We start from the raw sequence: 23,104 nt of genomic DNA, 5'->3' as shown, positions 1-23,104 counted from the left end.
CCAGAGCCTTAGGTTTACCACCTACAGAAATCAATTACAGAAGTCAATGACTCAAAAGACAAGTTGCCCTTGACCATGGCTATGAAAGATCTGATGTGGCTTTCTGAGCATTTATCAAACTAAAGATACTGTAGACAAGTTTTACATAAAACTTAACTCTTAACTTTATTCTTTCTAGTTTTGCTATTTCCTGTTTATCAGAGTGCTTCATGGATGGGAAAGACTGGAATATATATTGAGCTAAAAATATAAATTGATGACTAAGTTCAACACAATTGCATGTGTATTTGAACTTGCTATATTCAGAAGGCATTGTTAATTGGAGGAATAGCTGCTAATGTTTGCATCTCTCCCCCTTTCTTGTGTACTTACCACATCCTTCCTTTTTTTGTCATATTCTACATTTTTACCCTTTAAATGTGGGACTACATCTCATAGGATGGTGGCGTCTTTGGATGACCTGGAGAAGTAGCCCCACGCAGGCGACCCAGCCCTGCAACTGTAAGGGCAGTGACTCCCTGTATGGCTGACACACCAGGAGTAGCTTCTGTCAATAAGCTGTCCTACGTAAGTCTATGAAATAGTTAACGTCCACACTGTTAGGGGCAGAACCGCATGCTCCCCAGATTCGTACATTGAAGTCCTAACCCCCAGTACCTCAGAATGGCTGCATTTGGAGATTGGGGTCTTTACAGAGGTAATTACGTTAAAGTGGCTTTATTGGAGCAGGCCCTAACCCAGCATGACTGGTGTCCTTATTAGAAGAGAAAATCGATACAAACGGGCGGGTGATACAAAGACGCGGGGAGAAGACAGCTGGCTCCCAGCCAAGGAGAGAGGCCTCAGAGGACACCGCCACTGCTGATGCCTGGGTCTTCAGAGCGGCAATTCTAAGCCACCCAGGCTGCGACACTTGCTTAACAGCAGCCCTTGAAAACTGTAACACACCTTGAAAGGGAAGGACACATTCTACCAATGTTCTGCAAGATGTCTCAAAAACATATTTCTCAAGATATATACATACGTCTGACTTTTTTATAACAATTAAGACTCAGGAACCACCGAAAAAGTACAATACTCAACTACTGTCAGTGCTCAGACTACACTTTCTGATCTTCCGTCCTTAGGGTCGGTCACAGTGGCCAGCCAGCCTGTCACCAGCAGAGCCGAGTTCTGCACGGTTCCTTGTTTACACACTGACAGGAGTGTTTAGGAGACCGAGCACTGTCCACACGCAGCCGGTGGTCACTACGTGTTACTCCCGGGCACTGAGAAGCCTTCCCCTGGTTTGGGGCATGTGCATAAGGAAGCAGCAGCCGGGAAGGAGAGTAGGTAGAAGCCTTCCTGGTGACCGGACACATGGGGATGAGCACGTTATTCATTCATCCAGCACCCACTTAGCTGCTCATACAACCTGAGTCTCAGGCCCAGCCCACCAGGATGGCGTTCCCGCCCTCAGTAAGCTTATTCAAATGCCAGCAGACAGGTGCCACCAGACTGGTAAAGAAAGTCAGGGCACTGGCCACAGCGCTGTAACAGAACGAGCAGTGGAGCCCTGGGGAGAAAACGGCCAGCCCTCCTCCTCCCTGTTAGAGGAGCTCCTTAAAAACACCCGAGATGACGAGGACTCCTGCCCCATGGAGAGGGTGGCCTGGGCAGGACGGGCCAGGTCTGGGAGTGGGGGATGGGGAAGGAAACTCTCCAAGGAGGGGAGGCAGGAGGACCACAGAGTAAAGTAATTATGAAGGTAACTTTTTCTTGCAGGATAAAAGCATCGTGGCCTTTCTTTGGTGTAGAGGAATTTGCATCAGTACTGTTTATGGTATACAGCAGTGATTGACGTCTAATGGACCGCCCCCTTCACGTTTTAAACCAGCCCCGTGACTTCGGTGGGCCAGCAATCATCCTACGTAAGTGGGCCGCCTAGAGCTGCCAACACGACAGACCTCAACATGGAAATGGAAGGCCAACAGCGACTGCGTGGGAAGAAACCACCCCCAGATGGGAGCGCGCACCGTACACAGGCGACAGGCACGCCGGTCAGGAACGGCGCCCCAACGGCTGTGCCTGTTGTGTGCGTGCTGCACTTTCTCATAAGGGGCAGCATTCTTCACAAACGAGAACAAGGACATTCCCTAAAAAAGCGAACAGCATGCAATCGTGAAAACGTCCGTCCTTCCTGGAAGGAGGGAAAGAGACTGGGGCTGGGGGTGGCGTGAGCCCGGCACCAGCGCGGTGCCGAACCTGCGGCCTGGGGCGCGGGCGGGGCTGCCCAGAGGATGCTTCCTGCGCCCGTGGCCCTCCCGGCACGTGCTTAGGTGCTCACTGCGTGACCCCCTCCCAGCTTTCCGAGGTGGTTATTATCACCCCGACTGAACGCCACGGGAAACCGCAGCCCTGGAGGTTGAATGCTTGCCCGGGATCTTACCCACGGTTTTTACAAGGCGTAACGGTGAGCGTAATTGTCTTTGTGCTAACTCATCCTTTGTCAGTTTGCCCAGTGTCATAAAAAAATGCAGAGGTAACAGGCATTGAATGAATCAAACTTACAAAAGGCATGCACTTTTCACATATGTGTATTTGTCGCCAGCTCTGAAACTGTGCTCGGAAGAACTAAAAGCGTTGACCATGTATTACTAATGGGGATAATGTGTGCTTTCACACCTTTGGTAGATTTGCACGGCACCTTGATTAAACAGGCTGTTACTATTTCCTTTTTATTTGGACGAAATAACCATAACGTATTCAAGCAGTCTTAAGTATCATCAGAAGAAAATTTCCCCTGAGGTCTGCGAGGCGGGACTACAAAGGAACAGAAGTGTCACCTGCCACTCTGTTTCCCTTTTGAGGAACACAAAAATCTCCTGTCCTCCTTTAAGTACCACTTGGAATTCTCAAATCAACACAACGTTGTGGTAAAATTACAGAAGCACAATGCTTTTGGAATGTGCTTCCTTAAATCACAGGCGAAAATCTGTCCTACTAGATGACAGTGAGGCCCTGCCAGCCCTGGGCCTGTCTCCCTCTGTGCCTCCAGCACTGTCGCTGCCACTGCCCCGGTCCCACACAGCCTTCTGCGCCTCCTAGAATGCGGCCTCTCACTCAATAGGAATCTATCTCACTTTTACTTTTACGGGGGAGGCCATATAATGAATATGGCAACTCTCCAAACAGGCCGTTACATAAATAACAGGAAGCAGAAAACCTAACTACGGCACAGAAACACAGCACAATGGAAATGCCTCAAGAAGAAACCATGCACTGGAGTTTTTGGCTTTTTCCATTTTTCTGGGAACAGAAGACAAAATGCTGCACCAGATTTGTGTGAATGCTTTCCCAGGCGCACACTCGATTTGACTTTCCCTCCTTTGCTCACAGTTAGGGAACAGCTCTAACGTGGCAGAGACGGTGACAGTTGCCTAAAATCTATGTTCACCGCTTGAAGAAGATCAAATAAAGCCCCGCAAAGGAGCTTAACATCCAAAGAAGAGGATTCAAATTCTGAGCACAACCCAGTCAGAAATACACTTTACACTGCAATTCACTATACCCCCCCCCCCCACATACACACTCAAAAACTCAAAAGAAAGGTTACACTAAAATAATACTAACTTTTACTCCATGAAATACAGGCTGCTATTTCCTATTTCCTTTTAAAAAAAACAATGCTGGTCTCATTAAATTCATGACCCGCCAAAGGGTGAGAATGCACAATCTGAAGATGGGCACCAGGAGAGGTGGGCCCCTGGGACTTCAGTCCCTCCCTGGGCAGCCGCCACAGGCAGTGGGGTCAGGTCCGAGCAGCTCCAAGGAGCCCTGCAGAAAATGTCTGCGCTGGCAGCACTGGGAGGTCTCTGTACAAAAACGAACGAAAATCTTAGAGGTACAAATTGCAGCTACTCGATTTAAAACTCATTTTTAGCGTAGAGATTTAGAAAAATTTACATGAAGAAATAATTATTTCAAAATAACCCTCTGCTTAATTAATAAGGCAGTTCTTGAGATTCTTCTTTGGAATGAAAAAAAAAGTGTCAGTGAAAACCAAGGACGGGCATGTTCACTGGCCGGCCCTCACGGGAGCGCTTGCCTGGAAGGACTTCAGAAGTCTTCTTCAGGAACGGGGCGATCCAGCCAGGCTCTGGCCAGGTGCTGCGGGCACAGCCTCAGTCCCCCATCGCCTCCCTCTGCAGGGACTCAGGCTGCTCAAGTTCATGAGCAGAAGAAGCAGGGCCAGACTTTGGCGGGTCTGCGAAAGGCGTGGCTTCGAAAACGGAAGCTCTATTGTACTAATGACACCTGTCACTCATCCTTCTGGCCTCTGCCCCACCACGGGATTTCGCACCATATATATTTTAAAATATAATAAGGTTGGCAAAGTTTTTAACATCTGAACTTCAATGTAAAGAAATGCAGAAAATGGCAATAATTCTGTAACCCTGTAAGTTAATGAAAGATCACATGCTAGTGAAAGCTACCACAACCAGCTCTTTCCACATGCACCTGGACCCGACCATCGCTCTCAATCATCTGAAAAGCACTAGCCTCCAAAGAAATAAATAAAAATGCCAGCCTCTCTCTCTGAAGAACGGAGCACAGTTTCTTAACTTTTAAGGAAAATCTGTTTACCTTTTACACCAAAATCTCCTGCCCTCCTTTTAATGCCCTTTCAAATTTCAAAATAACATGTTATGGCTAAAATTAAAACACAATGATTCTGAAATAAGCCTCCGGGAATTCACCTTCTGGCAATTCTGAATACCATCTCGCCACCATGGGCACCAAATGCCACCTGCTAGTTGAGGAGCTGCTAGTCCAGAACAGCTGGTCGGGAGTGTCAGTTAGAAAGTGGTGGTGAAGCAGGAAGGGGCATTCTAAGTCTTCTGTTTCTTAATAACCAGCTTAAAGCAGACACCCCAAAAGGCAACAGTTCTGGGGTGGCAAAGTTCTGGTCCCTTCACTATGCACACGGAAAGGTCTTGAGATATTCTTGCTTCTCTTAATTCCAGTCCATGTTTGAATATTGTTATTTTGTATACACGTGACCCACATTAATCTACTTAATCCTCCCAAAGACGCTGGAGGCAGGGACCATGACTTGGCACCTTGCAAGGGACAGGCAGGGCTGTGAAGCTCCTGCCCAGAGGCTGGAACGGTGCAGGAGGCTGGCTGTGCTCTCGGGACCCTGAGGCAATCTGAGTCACACTAAGGACCAGAGGTCTTAGCAAGGCCTGCAGGGTACCATCATAGGTGCAGACCCACTTCGGAGGGCGTGACCAGTCAGTAGCAGACGGCATACTGGGGGTAAGCAGGGACAACGGGTAAGAAGGACAAGAATACAGTCTGAGTGACAGCACACAATGGCCTGATACAGCAAACAGAAAGGAGGAGGAAAAGAGATTTGAGGTTGTTTCCAAAGCTAATGTGACAGAAATAAGTTAACTGATTCAAAAAGATAAACACAGCCCCACAGGACCAAGTTCACAAGTTGTCTGCTAACTCCATCAGTGAGTGGGGTCGAGGCCTTACGTCACCACGCTGGCTTGTCCTAGGACTACATGACGGGCAGGGAGCAGGGCCTCCACCAGGTCCCCATCACCTCTAAGGCCGCTTCTGGAGGGACCTCCTGGTTTTGCCGCCAAACCAGCCCTGGGCCTGGAGCTGAGATAGGTAAGGCGGGCGCAGGAGGACCATGAAAGCTGCTGTCGCCGCCTCTGCGCGCAGGGTGCCACCGCCTGAGAGAGGGGGTGGGGGGGAGTCCCAGCCGCGGCTGCCGGGACTGCTGAGCGGGGCAGCCCCCATGCTCCGGCTCCTCAGCCGCCGTGTGCAGCAGGACACCGAGGCAGGGCGCGTCACACGCAAGGGCCACAGCGCGGGCACTGAGAGGCACAGTGCCCCACGCACCGTCTGTGAGATGAGAAACGGAGCAGGACGTGCAAGAAATCGCTGCCCACCAGTGCGCGCCTGAGTCGGCCCTGCCACTAGTCCCCCGTGGACTCCCAGGGCTGTTTCCCTGAACTAAAGGCGAGACGTGGCCGTGACTGAGCCTTCTTAACACCCCTCACGGTAAGAAACAATAAAAAGGCCTTATACGGCATTCTGATTAATTACATTGAAATGAATTTTCTGAATTCCTTTTCCTAAATGTTACTCTCTCTGATCCTCCAGCAAGCAGAACTAAGTTCCTCCACTATTATGTAACATTTCCCTTTCTGGGATCCCCCCATTCACCCGTGTTTCCCGTTCCTTGTATGCAAACTCATTTATGGCTATCAGCCCTCCTGAGGTGGCTTACTCCAACCTAATCTTAGACGAAATCCAAGCCAAGGAAGTTACAAGGCCGGATCAGGCCGCCCAGTTATGACCTGTATACCTGAGAAGAGAAGCTAAGTGTACTGAATCTTGACCTTAAATATTCCCCTATGTGACAGTAACCTTCCCCTCTGATAATGAGAGTCTATGCCTAAAAATAACAATATTCTATACCTACAGCAATACCTGTATTTTCAACCTGACAGACTTAAAGTTAAAAATAAGAATTCGCTAGATTCTTAAGACAACTAAATAGTTCTATTTAAAACTAATCACATTAATGCAATTAAAGAAATGTATTAAATAACTAATGTACAAAGCATGGTAACAATGAAATAAGGGACTGCCAAAAAGCATAGAATTACAATGTAAAAAAGTCAAACATGTATTTTCATTTTAGCTTTAACTTTTATGATACGCAAGCTTACAGAAACACATGTAACCACAGAAAAGAAGTAATTCTGATAAAAGGCTTCATAAAAATCACAATCTACATCTGACATGTATTTAACACAAGGAATAAATTTCTTAGAGGTAAATAATAAATCAATTGATTTTAATCTGAAGAAAGATCATGCCCCTGGAGAGATGCTGAGATCGTCTGCTTCTCTCATTTCTAACCCATGAACATGCCATCCAATATCGGAAGCACAGCTCTGAGGGGTGGCGAGCCCCCCAGCATTCTCACGGTGCTTCTCCTCTGTCCTTGTCCCCACGCAGCTGGGGATGGCTGTGTGAGTCAGTTTGGTCAGTCAGACAGAAGCAGAAGAAAGTATGCTGGGCCACTTCTAGGAAAGCTTTTAATCAGTTAAAAAAGGGACAGTCAGAAAGGTGGCACCGTCCGTCTCCTCCTTTTCCTGACGACAGTGCCGATGTCATGCCTGAGTCTGCAGCGTCATCCTTCTGTTAAAAAGCAACAAGCAAGAGACCCAAAAGCCAGTTTGCCAACGATGGCAAAACAGATAAAAGAGGCCTGAGTCCATGCTGGCTTCATGCCTCTGCTGGAAAACTGAGACCTCCTGCCTGCACACTTGCTAAAAAATCTTATTTGTTTAAGCCACTGGTAGGTAGCATAACACACACAACTAATTGCTAGGTATTCTGTTACGTGCACAGCTAAAAGTATCCCTAAGAAATCTATTTTATTTCAACAGTTTCCTCCCAAAGCCAGTCTGAACTCCTTGGTCTAACCACTTCAAGTCGCCTGGAACCAGCCTATCTTTCCAGTGCACCTGTCCTTCTGCTGGGTGCCTACCAGCTCCCCACAGCTGGATCTTCCTAGCACACACACGCACACACACACACACACACACACACATACCCTACAATGCACGGACAAACTCTACACCCTTCTCATCACCTTGCCATTACCTTCACAAGCCTTAAGTCTATCTGTGTGTTTCTACACTGTAAAAGTACCTGAAGATAGTAAGTATTCAAAACAAAGACAAGGAAAATAAATAAATTAGTATATAAGTGATCTGTATCTCTCTAAATTAGCCTTTATAGATATCAGGCTATTTTAGAAAATAATCTGATGAGCTTTTTTTCTAAGGAAAAAAAAACTATTTCCTGCAATTTTAGATTCTCACAGATGTCAAAATTAGCCCTTGGACAAAAACCTGGGATGTGTTTAGATTAATAAACAGGTTCAGTAAAAGATACTGAATTGACCTTTCTCTTCACTTTAAAGTATAAACATTAATTACATCTTTTATAGTATTTGCAATCTGTGAAAGCAAAGTGCTCTGTAACTATTAAGTTTCTCTCCCTAGGTGAAAATGTCATAACATTTACCAAAAACAAGAACAAAAATAAGTAAGGTATTATGTATTAGAATAGACGATGCAAACACAAAGGAAACCAATCAAAAATAATTTAGATTAACATGAAAGTCTAGACAGCCTCCCAATTCTTGCTGTTATGAGGGACATTTAAGCCCGGAATTACACTGAAATCTACCTTCCCTCTAGGTTCCACTTAGTCTTGTAAGTTAAGAAGAATGTGCTCTCATTGGAAATAGATGACTTCCTTTCATGTATTTTAAGCTATTAAGCTTCCAGAGTGTTGCTCTAGGAAACTAAATCAAATCTTCCTAAATAGGCCTGAATGCAAAACCCTGTTTCATGGGAGGAAGGATCAGGAAATTACGACAAGTGTGCACGAAGTGCTAATCCAACTTGTCGGGTGCTACGCACTGTACAACGTGCAAACGAAACCAAGGTTTCACGGAAAACAGAAAACCGCCCTTAGTGCAGCCGATACACTCTAATACTTCTTTCTTTAAAAGAGTCCTTACTGATTTCCATCTTAGGGCTTATTGCTGGAGGGAAACGGTGGGCACCGCTTTTCAAAAAGTGTTTTAAAAAAATACCAGAATTAGTGCCGTTTTTTTCTTTTTACAGGCAGAAGAAACATTACCCTCCTCCCCCAACAAAATCTTAATTAAACTCGGATACACGACCCAAAGGCACTGCACGGGGCGCTGGCCCTGCTCCCCACCAGCCCCGGGGCCCCCCTCAAGCCCCAGAGCTCCCGGCAGGGCAGAGCCTACCCTCTCCCCGGGCCTCCACCGGCTCCCCAGCACCCCCCCCCCCCCCAAGCACAGACCTTCCTACCCAGTCGGCCCGGGACGCGCCACCACTAACTGTGCACGGCAGGTTCCTCCCGCTGTCACCGGGGCCCCGCTGGCTCGCGTCCTGCACAGAACTGACGGCCTGTCAGAAACGGGAGCGCGCCAGCCAGCCCAGGCGACCCTCCCTTCCCGCCGGCCGTGCGCCCCTTGTCCTTGTCACATGTGATGACGCCAGCCAGAGGCGCTCTTCTGAGGGCCACTGTAACCGGAAGGGGGATTCTCAGGAAGGGGCTGAATTCTAAGTTTTATGCTGCTATAAAGCTACAGAAGAATGTTTTAATAGAGCTGCGGCTGAATTATTAATCCTTCCCTTCTAGTAAGAAATTCTGGGAGTGCTCGGAGTCGCCACCTCCAGCAGCGCCGAAAAAAAAGTGGCCCTTCTGTCACACCTGATGGTCCTTACAGACGGAGACGCAAGCGAGGGCTCACGGTGTGCGAGGACTCGGGGCCGTGACAGCTAGGCGACCCCATGACGGGCGCTTTTCTGTGATGAAGGTGCCATGAGTCATCTTTCTCTTGAAGAGGCTGTCACTTACGTTTCTAAATCTGAGGGCTTTGTGAGAAACCGACACCTTAATAAAGGCCGTGATTAATCACTCATCACGCTGAGTGGGGGAATGAACTGCTTGGAGGGAAACGAAACTGAAGGGAACTGAAGACGAGGAGATGATGCCCTGGAAAACGTCATTTGGATGGGACACAAATGGAAACAGGATAAGTTTAATAGGAAGCGACGTTAAGAATCGTTGGCTCTTACACTTAAAAATACTCTCTTTTAAGCTTCTTCCCGTATGGAAATTCCTACTCCCCCAATCAATATATTTAATTACTCACGATAACATTTACAATAATTTAGAAACTCAACTCAAGCTGTTCACTATTCTTTTGTATGATTAACACATGGACATAACTTTTAAAACGATGTTTTGTAATAGAAAAAATAAGTACCTTTTCCAGCTCTCTCGGTATTCGCATACAGGTGTATACTCTCTCTCTTCGTTCTGTGTACTTGGCCTCATTGTGTTCGAGGAAGTACCCTCGTGTGAGTTCAGCGCTGAGGAACCTCAACAATGAAAGCTCTGCAGGAAAAGAAAATGACACAAAACAAAACAACACTATTTACCACAGAGCTTACACGCTGGCTGGGGCCACAGGTAACACATTTCTCTAACAACGAGAGATCAAACAGTCATCTATAATTCTGTGCCCCAAACGGAACTGTACATGAATCATTAGCAAAGACTTGAGAAAATTTCTGCTCTGTGCGGTGTACACTGAAAATCCCACAGAAATATATAAGGGAGCTGGAATAGTCAGAAAAATATTTTGCAAGAGCCCAGTCCTGGGTCTTATATGTTATATCGAGGACTATGAAGGCAGGTAAAAAGAGTACACAGTAAGTGTATATAAACTGGATATATATATAGTATGTATTTTAAAGGACGTCAAGTCACCTAATAGGCATTGCTTCAGTCCACGAGCTACCCTGGGAAAACTACATGACATGAGAGTAACTTCTTCAGCATCCGAGACCCTGCAGAAGTGCCTACTCTTAGGTTCAGTAAGAGCCTCACAACCCCCACCCAATAAGCTGATTAGCAGGAAGTAAAAACTACAAACAATGACTATTGAGGAGTCCAGTGAAAAGTTCCTCAAATCTTGCAGAACACCAGTAGAAGGCAGAAAATTTTTTACTCCCTTATTCTATTCTTCTCTCCAGCAACATGCCCAATAAATCACCAAGTACCTTCTCCCAACAGAACACCAAGTGCCTCGTTGTTCCCACCATTGTGCCCACCGTTACCCCCAGACTCAACCCATTGTTCCTGCCATTACCCCCAGGCCAAACCAATCACTAGGCGCCCCGATAGCTTGTTCCCTTTAAAACCTTGTCAGCCTGTACGCCAGCTGCTGTTCTCTCCTTTGAGACAGCTCAGCAGGTTCCCCTTAATAAATCTTGCATCTCAGCTTCCTTGGTTTCGGTTTTTACTATTTCTAACACCTACCAATGCCAGTTCTTGGGCGACGGCTTACCAACATCATGCTACCACAGTGTGGGGGAGGAAGAGACTTACCCTCAAGGTTCTCTATCAGCTGGTCTAACAATCTGATAACTATGAGACAGATTAGCAAAAGAAAAGGGCCAGATGCAATTACCCCACATACACGAGAGGCTCAGAAATGAAAAGGGAAAATAAGGTACATGTGACATTCTAAGCGAGGGTTCGGGTCACGCACCTTCGGGATTTGGGAGGTCACAGCACATGTCAGTAAGTATGAGTTTGCCTGGCCATGCAGATAGGGTAGAGTATTTCTGGTGGTAACTCCTATCATGAGCCAGACCCCTAATTTAAATTCTTCTAGATAGTTGGGTGGGGGTTGGGGGGGGCAGAAATTTCTATTGAGCCCACAGGGTCTCAGTTGCCTTTAGCTCAAAACCACCCGTGAGGCCCACCTTAGGCCAGCGCAGTCTGCACCCCGACAACGGGAACTCGTACAGAGCAGAACCTCAGATCTGAGCGACCTCCCTTTCCTTGGGTCTTTCATTCGCCCACCTGTGTCCCCTGTGCCTCCAAAGCAAAGTCAGTCAGTCACCTCGTCTCGGATGAGCAAAGTCAGGCCAAAGGAGGCTGGGGTCCCCACTGGGCTGCCACTGGCCGACGGGAGATGAGAAGCCAGGTCTGCCCTGTCAGCCTCCTGCAGCCCGTGGCCTCAGGGACCCCTCGGGACCCCTGGCTGCACACACACCTTCCCATCCTTACCCCCAGGAGGCCCAGCTTCACACCAACCTCTCTGCTGTGAGCTGGCCTTGCAGTCCTTTTACCAAATGCAGCACTGGTGCTCCCTCCCGAAAAGGACAAAGAGGGAAGGCGATTTCCTTCCTGTTTATCTACTGAAGGAGCGGAGTCTTCTGTGAGTGCTAAGGTCTGTGGGCACCGGCAGGGGTACACGCCCCGAGGAAGACTCAGAGGCAGACTTCCTCTCTGTTGATGGGCCTAGAACACCTTCCAGCACTTAAAACAGATCGCTAGCTCTTTGAGCATCAAGTAGAGTGGCTTGCTTATGTTTACATGTTATACAAAAAAGTAATAATAATCACACACACATAGTTCTTAAATACCGGACTGATAATTTAGAGAGTTCGTGATACCACGAAAGCTCTCTGGGACTGAAACAGACGGGGAGGAAAGCAGGCCCCTGCCTCCCGCAGCCCAGCGAGGGACCGGCTGCACCATCACCCGCGCTCCGAGCCTCGGGCCCGCAGTGTATTTACGGTGGACAGCGCACGGGATGCGAACGCCACTGTATATACAAACCGATATTTGGTGAAAAGGCCTTGGTGCAACCAAGTCCGGGTAGAATAAAACTTTTGGTTAGGAACTTTCTAACCTGTTGCAGGCCGGCTAAAACCAGAACAAGACCTGCCTCCTGAAGGGGGGGAAATAAAGCCTTTGAGCTGCAAACCAGAGCAGCCGAGACTGGTGAAAGGGCAAAAATTACCCCCGTACTCAGTTCAGTCAGACTTCCCTGTAGAAAGAAAAGGAGGTCCCGACGAGCTGAGATCTATACACACCTGCTGCTTCACGTACAGACCGAGGAGTGACAGGACCCACGGAAAACAGGAGAGACGGCACCTAAACAAACCGTCATCGACACCACTTCCCGGGAATCCCTGAGCAGCGCCCGCCCAGGGGCCCGGCTTTTCCCCCCCTACACCTGCCACCCCTCCGCCAGTGGCATCCTTCTCTCCCCAGAGGCTGAATTGCGTCCTAAGGCTCTTTGGCGGCTCCTCCTCCCCCACCTCACCCGGAAACGTGTGCTGGTTCGCTGCCCTATCCACTACACCCCAGCAAACGCTGGGCCCCAGTAAAACGCTGGCCATCCCTTCAGGCCAGTGTCCTCAGTTATCATCTCTCTTTTTCGTTCCCTTCCTATACACACTCTCCCTGGACGGTCGTAGGTTTTAACCACCCTCTAAACCCTGAAGACACCATATCCTTGGTTCTGGCTCCTGAGCTTGGACCCACGTTTCTAACTGCCTCCTGGGCAGCTCTGCCTGGAAACCTCACAGGCGCCCTTGAACCCACAGAACCGCGCGCAGTGTCCTCGCCCCGCTGCCCGCAGCCCCCCGCCGCCCGCAGCCCGCCTTCAGCTCACGGCAGCCACAGGCAGGTCTAGGCTGGAAGCTCAGGGCGCGTTCTGACCATGGCTCTCCCCTCCAAGCAGGCCCTAGTGACTCTTGCTCGGAAGCGCTGGGCTCTTCCCTCTCCTGCCCATACTCCGGCCTCTCTGGTCCTCATCCTCTCTCCCCAGGTTCCTGCAGGAGCCTCCGGATGTGGGCCCCCCTGCCAATCTGTCCTCCCCTCAGCCCCGACGGGCCTCGCTGGGGGTGGGCCAGCTCCCGCACCAGGGACACCCTTCGGCGGCTCGTGGCCACCTCTGGGTAAGCTCCTCCGTTTCAGCAGCGAGGACACCAGATCCCTTACAGCCTGGCCGCGGGCGCTCTTTTCAGTCGTGTCTTGCGCCTGCCGGCCCTGAGTCTCTAGGTCACAGGTCTCCAGTTACGCTACTTGTCACCTCTGGCAAACATGACAGTCGGCTCACACTGGTCGCTGGCCTGAGAATTCCCTTCCGGTTTTCTACAGGCCGACGGGCACAGGCACGGCCTGCTGTGTGAGGCTGTCCCCAAGCGTCCCAGGTGAGCCCACCCTCCCCTACTCGGTTTCCACAGCGTCACCCTGGCCTGTGCTTCCTGGCCCTTTCATACTCATTTCCTTGTCTGGTTTTCTGCTTTACTTTCGCACCCTCGGGCACAGCACACAACAGGTGCTCAAGAAACGCTTGGCAAAATAATATGTGGATCAGAGAAGAGGAAGGAAGAACACAGAGATGTGCGGCAGAGTATACCGGATTCTCGAGAAGAGCGCCTGTGACCGAGACAGAACCGCCTGAGATGGGGGAGCGCGCAGGGGAAGCGTGAAAAGCTCCTGGTACCTCGCCGGGCACAGCAGCCGTTGGCGATGAGGAGCTTCTGCAGTGTGTGTGCCTCAGGAACCGTCAAGGGGGACCCACCCCCATGCAGACGTAGCCAGTGAGCACCCTGGGGCGTGGATACGAGGCTCGCGCAGTCCACACTAAGGGTGGGGAGGGCGCTGGGCAGCCCGCGGCTATGTCAGCCATGCGAAGGACACAGGCCTGAGCCTTGACCCTGATGAGGGCTTTGCTATGACCCACAAGCACAGGATGAGAGATCAGAAGGAGTCCTGGCACCGGCTCTGTCACACATCAGTCCCGGGACCCTGCTCATGTCATAGATCTCCGTGTCACAGAAGGGCGACCGAGGCCAGGAGCAGCTTTATAACGCGACGTGCCCGCCTTCCACGTGGGATGGGCAAAGGGCCAAGAGAGGATTCACGGGAAAGCACAGGAAAGTCACAAAGCGTGACACAATGTCTTGAATGACTTGCTATTAATTTCACAACATCTGTACAGTAACCAATTCTAGCTGGCGGCTACCTCATGTTTATTGACGCTACTTTTGCAATCCTGTTTCCACGGATAAAAGGTAACCTGACAAACTCTATGGCCTATATAATTACTCTTCTGCAAAACAGCCTTACGACACAAACCTATGAAAGTGTTTCCACTGTATTGTAAATAAAGAAGCGCGTCAGGATTCCACCTCTAGAAATGCGAGAATTTCAGTTATAAACTCCGATTTATATTCCACAATGAGGAATTTTGAAGTAAACCCTTAAAAACCAAATGATAATATATTTTGAGTGCACAACTCTCAAAACTATGAGACGGGCTCTACCGTGATGTCCGTTTTCTAGAAGAAGAAACCGAGGCACGGGCAGGTTTCCAGGAAGCAAGTGGTAGAGGCCGAATTCAAGGTCCAGCAGTCTATCCCTAAAGCGTGTGCTTTTTGGAACGAGATTATTTTGACTATCACTGTCTCATGCTTCTGTAAACAGGCCGCTGTGCTCTTTCTGGAAAACCGGGACCTCTTCCAGCCTCCCTTCTCTGGGCCCCCATAGCCCTGGGTTTGCTTTGAAGAAGTTACAGGGTTAACTAGTCAGCTCCCTACCAGCCCTGGAGCTTTTTGAAAGCGGGTCCCATGTACCCGCATCTTTCCAATGTCCCGCCTCCAGTGGGTTCTAAATCTAAGGGGAGTGTCTGTGTACAGGTAACACCATCCTAGTGAGTTAGGGAAGGGTTTTAAGTGGTACATTAAAGCAATACTAACAAAAGAACCAAATTTCACCCATGAAATAGTTCAAAAGCTTCATCTTCCTTCTCCCACCCTTCTGGAGAACTGGCCCTGTTTAAGGGATTAGGATCCTCCCTTTTTAGGGCAAGACTGTTTATGAAGGTCTTGCACATACTACTTCATAAGATCCTCACAATTCTGAGAGCCGTGGGGAGCAGATATCGGTGTTCACATTTTGCAAATGAAGAAACTGAGGCTCACACAGGTTCAAAGACTGGTCCCAAGTCACTGAAGTTAAGGGGAAAACTGGGATTAGGACCTAGATCTTTGAACTCCCCGCCCAGTGCGCTCTCCCCCCTATCCCACAATTACCACCCACCATCTGACAATCCTACGAGAGAAGATAACCTAGCAGTACCCTGGCTCCAACCCGTCCGAAGGAGCCCTGTGATTCATCCCGAAGAAGGCAAGGCCGTCTTCCTGCGGCCTGAGACCCTGAGTTGGCCGGCTTGCCGCTTTCTCCGGCCCCCTCCCATCTTCCCCTGGCCACGGACATAGTTTGCAGGATGCTACTTACTCCTCTGTCCCAAAGTGTAGCTCTGTTTCAGTGTTTTTGTTTTTTAAACACTTTCTGCTGGCATTTTACAGACTTACCTGAACTTACCTGTCCTATGATATTGGGTACAGTTGCCTGACTAATTATGTAGGAAGGCTATTGTCCTTTACCTGTGGGTACCACTGTTCAAGAATTCTGCTAGCTAAGTGTGCCTTATTTTTTCCATACTGTGGTGGCATTTCATTTCTTCTGAGCAAAAGAGTCATTCTCATGTGCTATCCCAAGCATCTGTCTTTATATTTTAAGAGCAAATCCTTTTCCAAAATAGAATAATACATATGTTTATTTTCTGAACAATGATTTAATTTTTTAAATGCCAACCAATTTTAGTTCATTTGTCCAATTCTCACCAAGAAGAAATATCATTCAGTAAAACTCTTTTAAAAATAGAAGTATTTTACCATTTAATTATAATATTAACACATGTTTCTACTTTAGAAGAAATAAATTTTACCAATTGTGAGTATTTAATATAAGGAAGATAACAACACTCATAAATCCAAATCAATTTGTCCAGTGTTTTTAATAAATATTCATCTTCTGTCACAGAAATGCTCTGTGATCTAGTATCTTAAATTGAGAAAAAATACAGTAAATACTGTTTCTTCCTCATCCCTAAAACAAAAAATGTTATTTTAAATTGTCTACAGAGATAACTTGTTTTAGAAATCAGCCAGGATAGGAAAGTATTAATTAAAAGTAATGAGTAATCACAATGTATTTATACGGTCAGTAGCATGTCTAAATATATCTTTCTTAAAATAGCACTGACCATTAAAAAAAAATGGAACGTAATATTGGTTAACTGTTACGAAAATACGTGTATTATGAAACATGCTAACCTTCACAGTCTTAAATAATGTAAAACCTTAATAAACTTGACTAAGGTTACACTAAAATACTAAATGTAAGCTTATTACACAATATAAAGGCACACCCCTGTACAAGGCTAACCAGGAATCAATACAGCAGCAATTCTGCCTTCTGAAGTCAAATACAATAAAGGTACCATTCAAGTTTTTAAGATCTCAAACTGTTTAAAGTTAGGGAAGTAAAGAATAGGTAAAATATTTATAAATGTATAATAACATTGTTCTGACAGTCAATGCTATAGAGCCTTTCCAAAGACCTGCTTTATGCAAGCATTCCCCAAACTGGGCCACAAATGAGCTGCTCTGGCTGAAGGTAAACATGTAAAAAAGCCAAGATATTGAACTGGTCAAAGACCAAAATGAATGACTTTTCCCCGCTTGTCTTGTTTACATGCACTAGTTAGTAAAGCAAGGGAGAGTTTTAAAGGCAGGGCAGTAGTTTGTCAGAAGAGAAGTTAATTGGACTTCATCTGTGGTTCTGCAAGTCATTTCCAGTCCATTTCAGTCACTCTTATCTTCCTCTGTAAACGAGAAATCAAGCGTTGATTTGAGAGCATAATTTCAGAATCACAGCCTCTGACCATCCATTAGGATAAGGCTGAGGCCACAGAGATTACCACGCAAGATATTCTATGGAGACCGAGGCCCAGTTAAATGATAACATATTGTAGTGAAAATGTTATTTGTAAGAAGTTGAGTTTTTCATTACACAAAGTATAAGACATAGGAAATACGAACAGTAAACACCTCTGTCGCACTGGAAATCTTCTGTGGGAGTTGCTAAAAAAAAGAGACCAATTGGCTTTTCTGGGTTTGAGTCTTTCTTCCTGCCTCTGCTCATTCTAATGAAGGTAAAGCAAGAGGTGCAGAACAGGGAAAAGCAAAGAGAAGCAGAACAGATGGACAACAAGCTTAAACCATAGAAGTGAAGAGTTGCCATTTAAAAAGGAGAAAAAGAACGGGCCCAACACCACAGTTACAATCAGAAACAATACTGTCCACACACACCTTACTCAGGCTCTTGTTTTACGAGCAATACCCATCCCTAACACGTACTCCAGCACCTGCATTATATGGGTACCTTTTCATCCTCACTAGCAGGTGTTATACTTACTTATTTTACACCAAGTCTTCCACTGTCAAGTCTCCACAGTCACTGTAGCCAACTTAAGATACTTCAGATACTGTTTAATAGTGGAATTATGACACCCATCCAAATCTATTAGGCAAGCCTAGTCTACAAGGCAATTCAACAACCAAACTCAGCCAAGAACAGATTGCCCAATTCTTAGTCCAAGGTTGACTTGCTAGACCTAGATTCCTAAGTGAAAATATGGCTAAACAGAAACTCTCCCAATTAGAACTTTTACAGATGAGTCAAGCGGGGAACAAGCACAAAAATGTGGTTAGATGTGCTTATTATTTGGTTTTATGTCAAAAGGGAAAATAAAGATAGTCAAGTTCGAGAGTCACAGACAATTTCCCTCTAACACATTTCGTTTCTAACAATTATCTGTATAAGTATATTAATAGTCTACTTGTTATAACTATGTGGGTGATAGAACTTGCCTCTTGTTTGTAACATTAGCGCTGAGGCGGTCTTACCCTTACCGAGTAGGAAAAGAATTATCAGTCATATTTTCACTTGTATATTACTTGCTCTTTTTGGCATTCACTTAGGCAGTTAAACAAACGTTTAAAGGACAACAGAAGTTGGCAGTGTTTTTAAGAGTAGGAAAAAAAGAAGACAGATGAATCTACAGTTCCTGATGACCACTATACTCAGAGTCCAAGACCAGTGACCACATAGGGCCACAGTGAAATATACAACAACCATTCTGAGCTAGGGAATGGAAACAGGAATGAGGAGGGGGAGAGAAAGTTCTAACTATGTTAGGGGACAAGTATTAGCATCGGAGAAGAGTTTCAGTGCAATGTTGGGCAACATATAAATTGAAAGGAAGTTCAGAGAACCAAGTGGTTAGAAGAGTTTGAAAAGAGAAACAAAAAGCAAGCTTACACTTGACATAGACACGTGTACGGTGTATACAGCTGTATATACACAAACCAGTATTCACATATTGAAATATATCTTCTAAACATACAAATGAATGAGGACAGGTATAAAAAAAACATGAACCTCAAACACTACATTTTGAACTATTTCCCTCTGATGGGAGGGTTCAGATAAGCACCTAATTAGTCTGTCTATTCATTTATGGAGCCCGAGCTCTTAGGACAGGCCAACAAATGTCTTACTTACGAGAGCCCCGAATTCCTTGGGAGGAGAGCTTGAGGGGACTCTGGAACTCACTGATGGTTAGGCCACCAAGACACTAAAGGAAGGACAAAGATTGGTCTAATTTGGGGAGCTGGACTAGAATATCAGAGGGAGCACCAGAACATAAAAAACAAAGTAACACCTGAGGTGCAAGCCCCTAGGCTTGGAAGGCTGTGGATTCCGGGAGAAATGCTTCTCTCAGGTCACTAGGTGGTGCCACTCGAAGGCCCTTGAGTACCCTAGGCCAGCCCCCTAGGACAGTGTCCTCCATTCTGGGTAGGAGAGGAAGGAAAGGTTAGTTAGGGAGCAGTGGACGGGAGCCCTGCAGGAGGGTCAGGGATGGCAGATGACGCTCAGCAGCCGGGGTGGTGAAGAATGCCCGAACCAATTCTAATCTCCAGGGAGGACGCCTCTGACCAGTGCCACATCAGTGCTGAAGGGCGGGCCCCGGCCACGGCAAGACCACGGACAAGCAAAACAGAGACAGACACCGGGGGGGAAAGAATATGGGGCCCACGTGGAGGACCAGACGGAACAACACTGGTTGGTGACTCCAGTTGAAAAACTCCTGGATTCTCACCTAAGTCCCAACCCCCAAGTGTTGTCATTGTCCTCTCTCCTTATACACAACCGATGCCACTGGGGAGACAAGGAGGGTGACCCTAACAGCTAACGCTGGGCGTGTCTCCCTGATAACGACTTCTGCAGATATGGGCTAAAAGCCAGGCGTCAACACGTTAGTTAGGTAAACCCTGCACAGTGAGCCACGCTGATGAAGAATAGGTGTGTGGTGTGGGGAAGTCTGTGCAAGTGCATAGTACCCCGGTATGCAGACCCATCCGGAAGGGCCAGGGACGGGGGGACAGGAGACGTCTGGGCTCATCAAAAATCTCCTGACAACCTAATTTTATGTGCATGCAAAAAGCAAAAAAATCCCCACTTTTCTGTTGGCTCTCCTGAAACGCAGAAATATCTTAAAAGAAATTACAGGGGCACATGGCTACAGTTGTTTCTGTTTGCACCAGCGTGCTTTCAATATTCAAGCCTCAGTAAGGAAACGGACAGCTGAGAGGGATGTAATACTTCGTCTTACTTAGACTCGGCCAATGCAGAAAGTAAACACTCCTGCAAACACACGTTTAACTTGCAACTAAACCACACAGAGTCGAGCATTTTTAAGTGCCTAACTGAAAAAGGGTGAATAAGGAAGGCACACTCTGTACTTAATTTTTCAAAGCTGCTGACCTCTTCAAAATGTAACCTACGTCTAAATTTTGCAAATTAGCAAAGCAGTCCCTGTATCATCATCTGATCAGCCTTATGGTATTTAAGCACTCTTACCATCAACGCATTCGCCTTATGACTTAAACATTTATCTGCATGAACCGCAGACAATTAACATCTATTAAAACCCTTATTGTGCACCAGAAGCATTTTTTTTTTTTTTTGGAAGAAATTTAAGGGAGTTACACTTTAGTTGCTGTTCAAAAGTTAGAATTACGTAAGACTATGTTGTGATCCGTCTACATTCAATGAAACGTACATCTCAAAATCTTGGTTTTTTCTTTTAAGCTTAATACACCACAGCCTTAAAAATGCAATTTTAAGGAATGCTTTGCAAACAAGAAAATCCGATTGCTGAAATAATATAAACCGCTTAACACCAGTCCTTCAAAGTGAGATTCGCAAGTGCATCTCTCCCTCTGCAGCCATTTTTGGCTTTTTTAGGTGGCATAAGTTTCGGTTTGGGAAAAGTTCATAGGCTGCGTTCTGCAGAGCGCTACACACTTCTGTTCGGGCAAAAGTACTGAACTTCACGGTCGTCGCCCCGTTAGCGGCGGCTCCGGAAAAACGACGTGCAGGGCAACTTAGCAGGTCCCCGTGGCTCGGGTTCGCCTAAAAACCCACAACCGGAGTCACCTTGGCTGGGCGATCGTTACATCCGCCCGGCGCTTGTCAGTTTCGAGCGCCCAGAGCCGCGGGAGATGCTCGCCGGCACTGCCGGGCGGGCGTTAGGGACCTCGGGAGGGCAGCGAAGGGACCGCGGACGGAGCCGCCCGCTCTCCAGCGCACCTGGCCGGGGCTCGGGGCCGCGCGGACCCCGCCCGGGAGCTGTCAGCCGCCGCGGCAGCCGCGCGCCCCCAGCCCGGGCGGCCCCGGCGCCCGCAGCCCGGCGTCCCCCGGCCCGAGCCGCCCGCCCCGCGGCCTAGAGCCGCCCGCCCGCCCGCCCGCTCACCTGCGCGGCTGCGGCGCCGCTCCCGCCGCCGGTCGCTCTCGTAGAAGCCCAGCGTCTCCGTGTGCTGCGGCGCCAGCGGGGGCCCGTGAGCGCCGCCGCCGCCGCCCGGCTGCTCCGCCTGGCCGCGGCCATCGCGCTCCGGGCCGTCGGCGCCCCCCCGGCTGCCTTCTCCCGGGGCGGCCGCGTCGCCGCCGCCCGCCATGTTCCGAGCCCACACTAACCCCGCCGCCTCCCTCCAGCCTGCGGCCCGGCCTCCGCCTCCCGCCGGCCCCCGCCCCGCCTCGCCCCGCCCCTCTCCGGATCCCGGGCCGCCGCCGCCGCCGCCGCCATCCGCGGCCCGTCGGCCGGCGCGCGCGATTGGCGTCAGCGGCGCGTACGAAGCCGCCGCCGCCGCCAGGGCGGCCGCCATCTTTTTCCGGACCTCGGCGGGGCGCGCGGGGTTGTCCCGCGGCGCAGCGGGCTCCGGTGTCCGGGGCGCCGCGCCGGGCTCCATGCTGCCGGTTCGCGCGGCCGGGGAGAGCGGGCGCCTCCGGGGCTCGGGCCCGGGACCCGGCGGGAGCGGGCCGGGCGCGGCGGCGGCGGCGGCGGGCGGAGCGTCGGCGAGAGATCCCCGGGGCGGCGGCCGCGGTGCCTGCTGCCCGCCGTCGGCGAGGTGTCCGGCCGCCCGCCCGGGGCCCCTTCTGCCGGTTCGGTGCCCGGCGCCCGCCGGCCCGGTGTTGGCACTGGCCGCGCGACCCCGGCGGCGAGAGCCGGGCTCCAGATCCCCGACCCCCGCCGGCCCCGGCCCCATGTGCCCGCTATCCGGGCTCCATCTCGGCTGCATTATTTAGGGCCACCCGTCACGTCCCATGGCCTCTGGGAAGCCGCTGACAGTTTCCAAAGCACTTGGGCAAGAAGGAGCTCGGGGCTGCCGTCCAACAGGTGGGGGCGCGGAGGGAGGCGGCCCACGGAGCGGGGCGCTTTATGCTCCCAGCGCGCCCGGGACACAGACACACTAGCCCGCCCTTCGGGCCGGGGCTGGGGTGCGGCTCCTGGCCGCCGCCGCGCCCGTGGCCCATCACCTGGGCGCCTGCTCCGCTGGGGGCGGGCCGCCCTCCGCAGCTGCGGGCTGTCCCTTGGCACTGAGCGCGGGGTCAGACCACCTGCCCCCGGGGCGGCGGAAGTGCAGGGACCGGCACCTGTGCCGCCCGCTTTGCACGTGGCCGGTCCGTCTCCCGTGTGCCGACGTCAGGACTCACCTGTGCCGCTGTCACCCTTTTGATTAGAAAAAGGAAAACGAGTTCCTACCGGAGCATGAAGCTGTCTAGAAACTCCTCGAGCCCTGAACTTGAGAACCAGATGTAAGTCAAGTTCGTGCTGACTCATCAAAAGACCCCGAGGGTGTGTTGACACTAGCGAACGCCTGGTTGCAACACCGGGGCAGGTTTAGAACCGTTTTCTCGGCTGCGTGCTGGGGCAGCCCCCTGACAGCCTGCCCGCGGGGCGAGGGGCAGCGGCTGCCGGACCCAGACGGACTGAGCGCCGCAGCTGGACACTGACCGTCAGGCTCGGAGCATCCTCATCCTCCCCCATAAAAGGGAACAGTTCACAGGATTACGTGGTTGACCACCCCTGTGACCACCCTCCATGAGGTTCTCTGGGTTATACTGGGTCTAAACGGAACCTTAATCCATCAAAAACAAATGCCCTGATCAAATCACCAGAATCGTTTTGAAAATCAAAAGGTACCGACATTTTTATGGCCTCCTAGTTTGCTTACAGCTCAATCTATTATTCTCTGATCTTTTATAGTGTAAGACCTATCCCATTCCTGTTTACTGATTGTCAAGAAGGAAATAGGGTTTGATTGCTTGTCTATATCAGTTCCCATTTACTGTTCCAGCGCCTTTAGTGGCTTGTTGCCGCTGCCTTTAACTCAACAGGAGTCAGAAGGGGAAAAAT

At 49.3% G+C, this 23,104-nt stretch overlaps 1 protein-coding gene across 1 annotated transcript in view; it reads right to left on the bottom strand.

The window, feature by feature from the left end:
• Positions 1-22,174, bottom strand: part of TAPT1 (transmembrane anterior posterior transformation 1) — a 55,438-nt gene extending 33,264 nt beyond the window's left edge. Inside the window, exons 1-2 of the mRNA XM_090267053.1 lie at positions 21,164-22,174; positions 9,893-10,023 (exon numbers count right to left, since the gene is read on the bottom strand). Coding sequence (XP_090123179.1) covers positions 9,893-10,023; positions 21,164-21,986 — 954 coding nt within the window. The 5' untranslated portion in view covers positions 21,987-22,174. The remainder of the gene's footprint in view (positions 1-9,892; positions 10,024-21,163) is intronic.
• Positions 22,175-23,104: the final 930 nt, after the last annotated feature.

This window comes from Furipterus horrens, unplaced genomic scaffold, assembly GCF_987537825.1.
Source record: "Furipterus horrens unplaced genomic scaffold, mFurHor1.1.pri manual_scaffold_2, whole genome shotgun sequence".
Classification (NCBI taxonomy): Eukaryota; Metazoa; Chordata; class Mammalia; order Chiroptera; family Furipteridae; genus Furipterus; species Furipterus horrens.
This window is presented reverse-complemented; position numbering and strand designations above follow the sequence as displayed.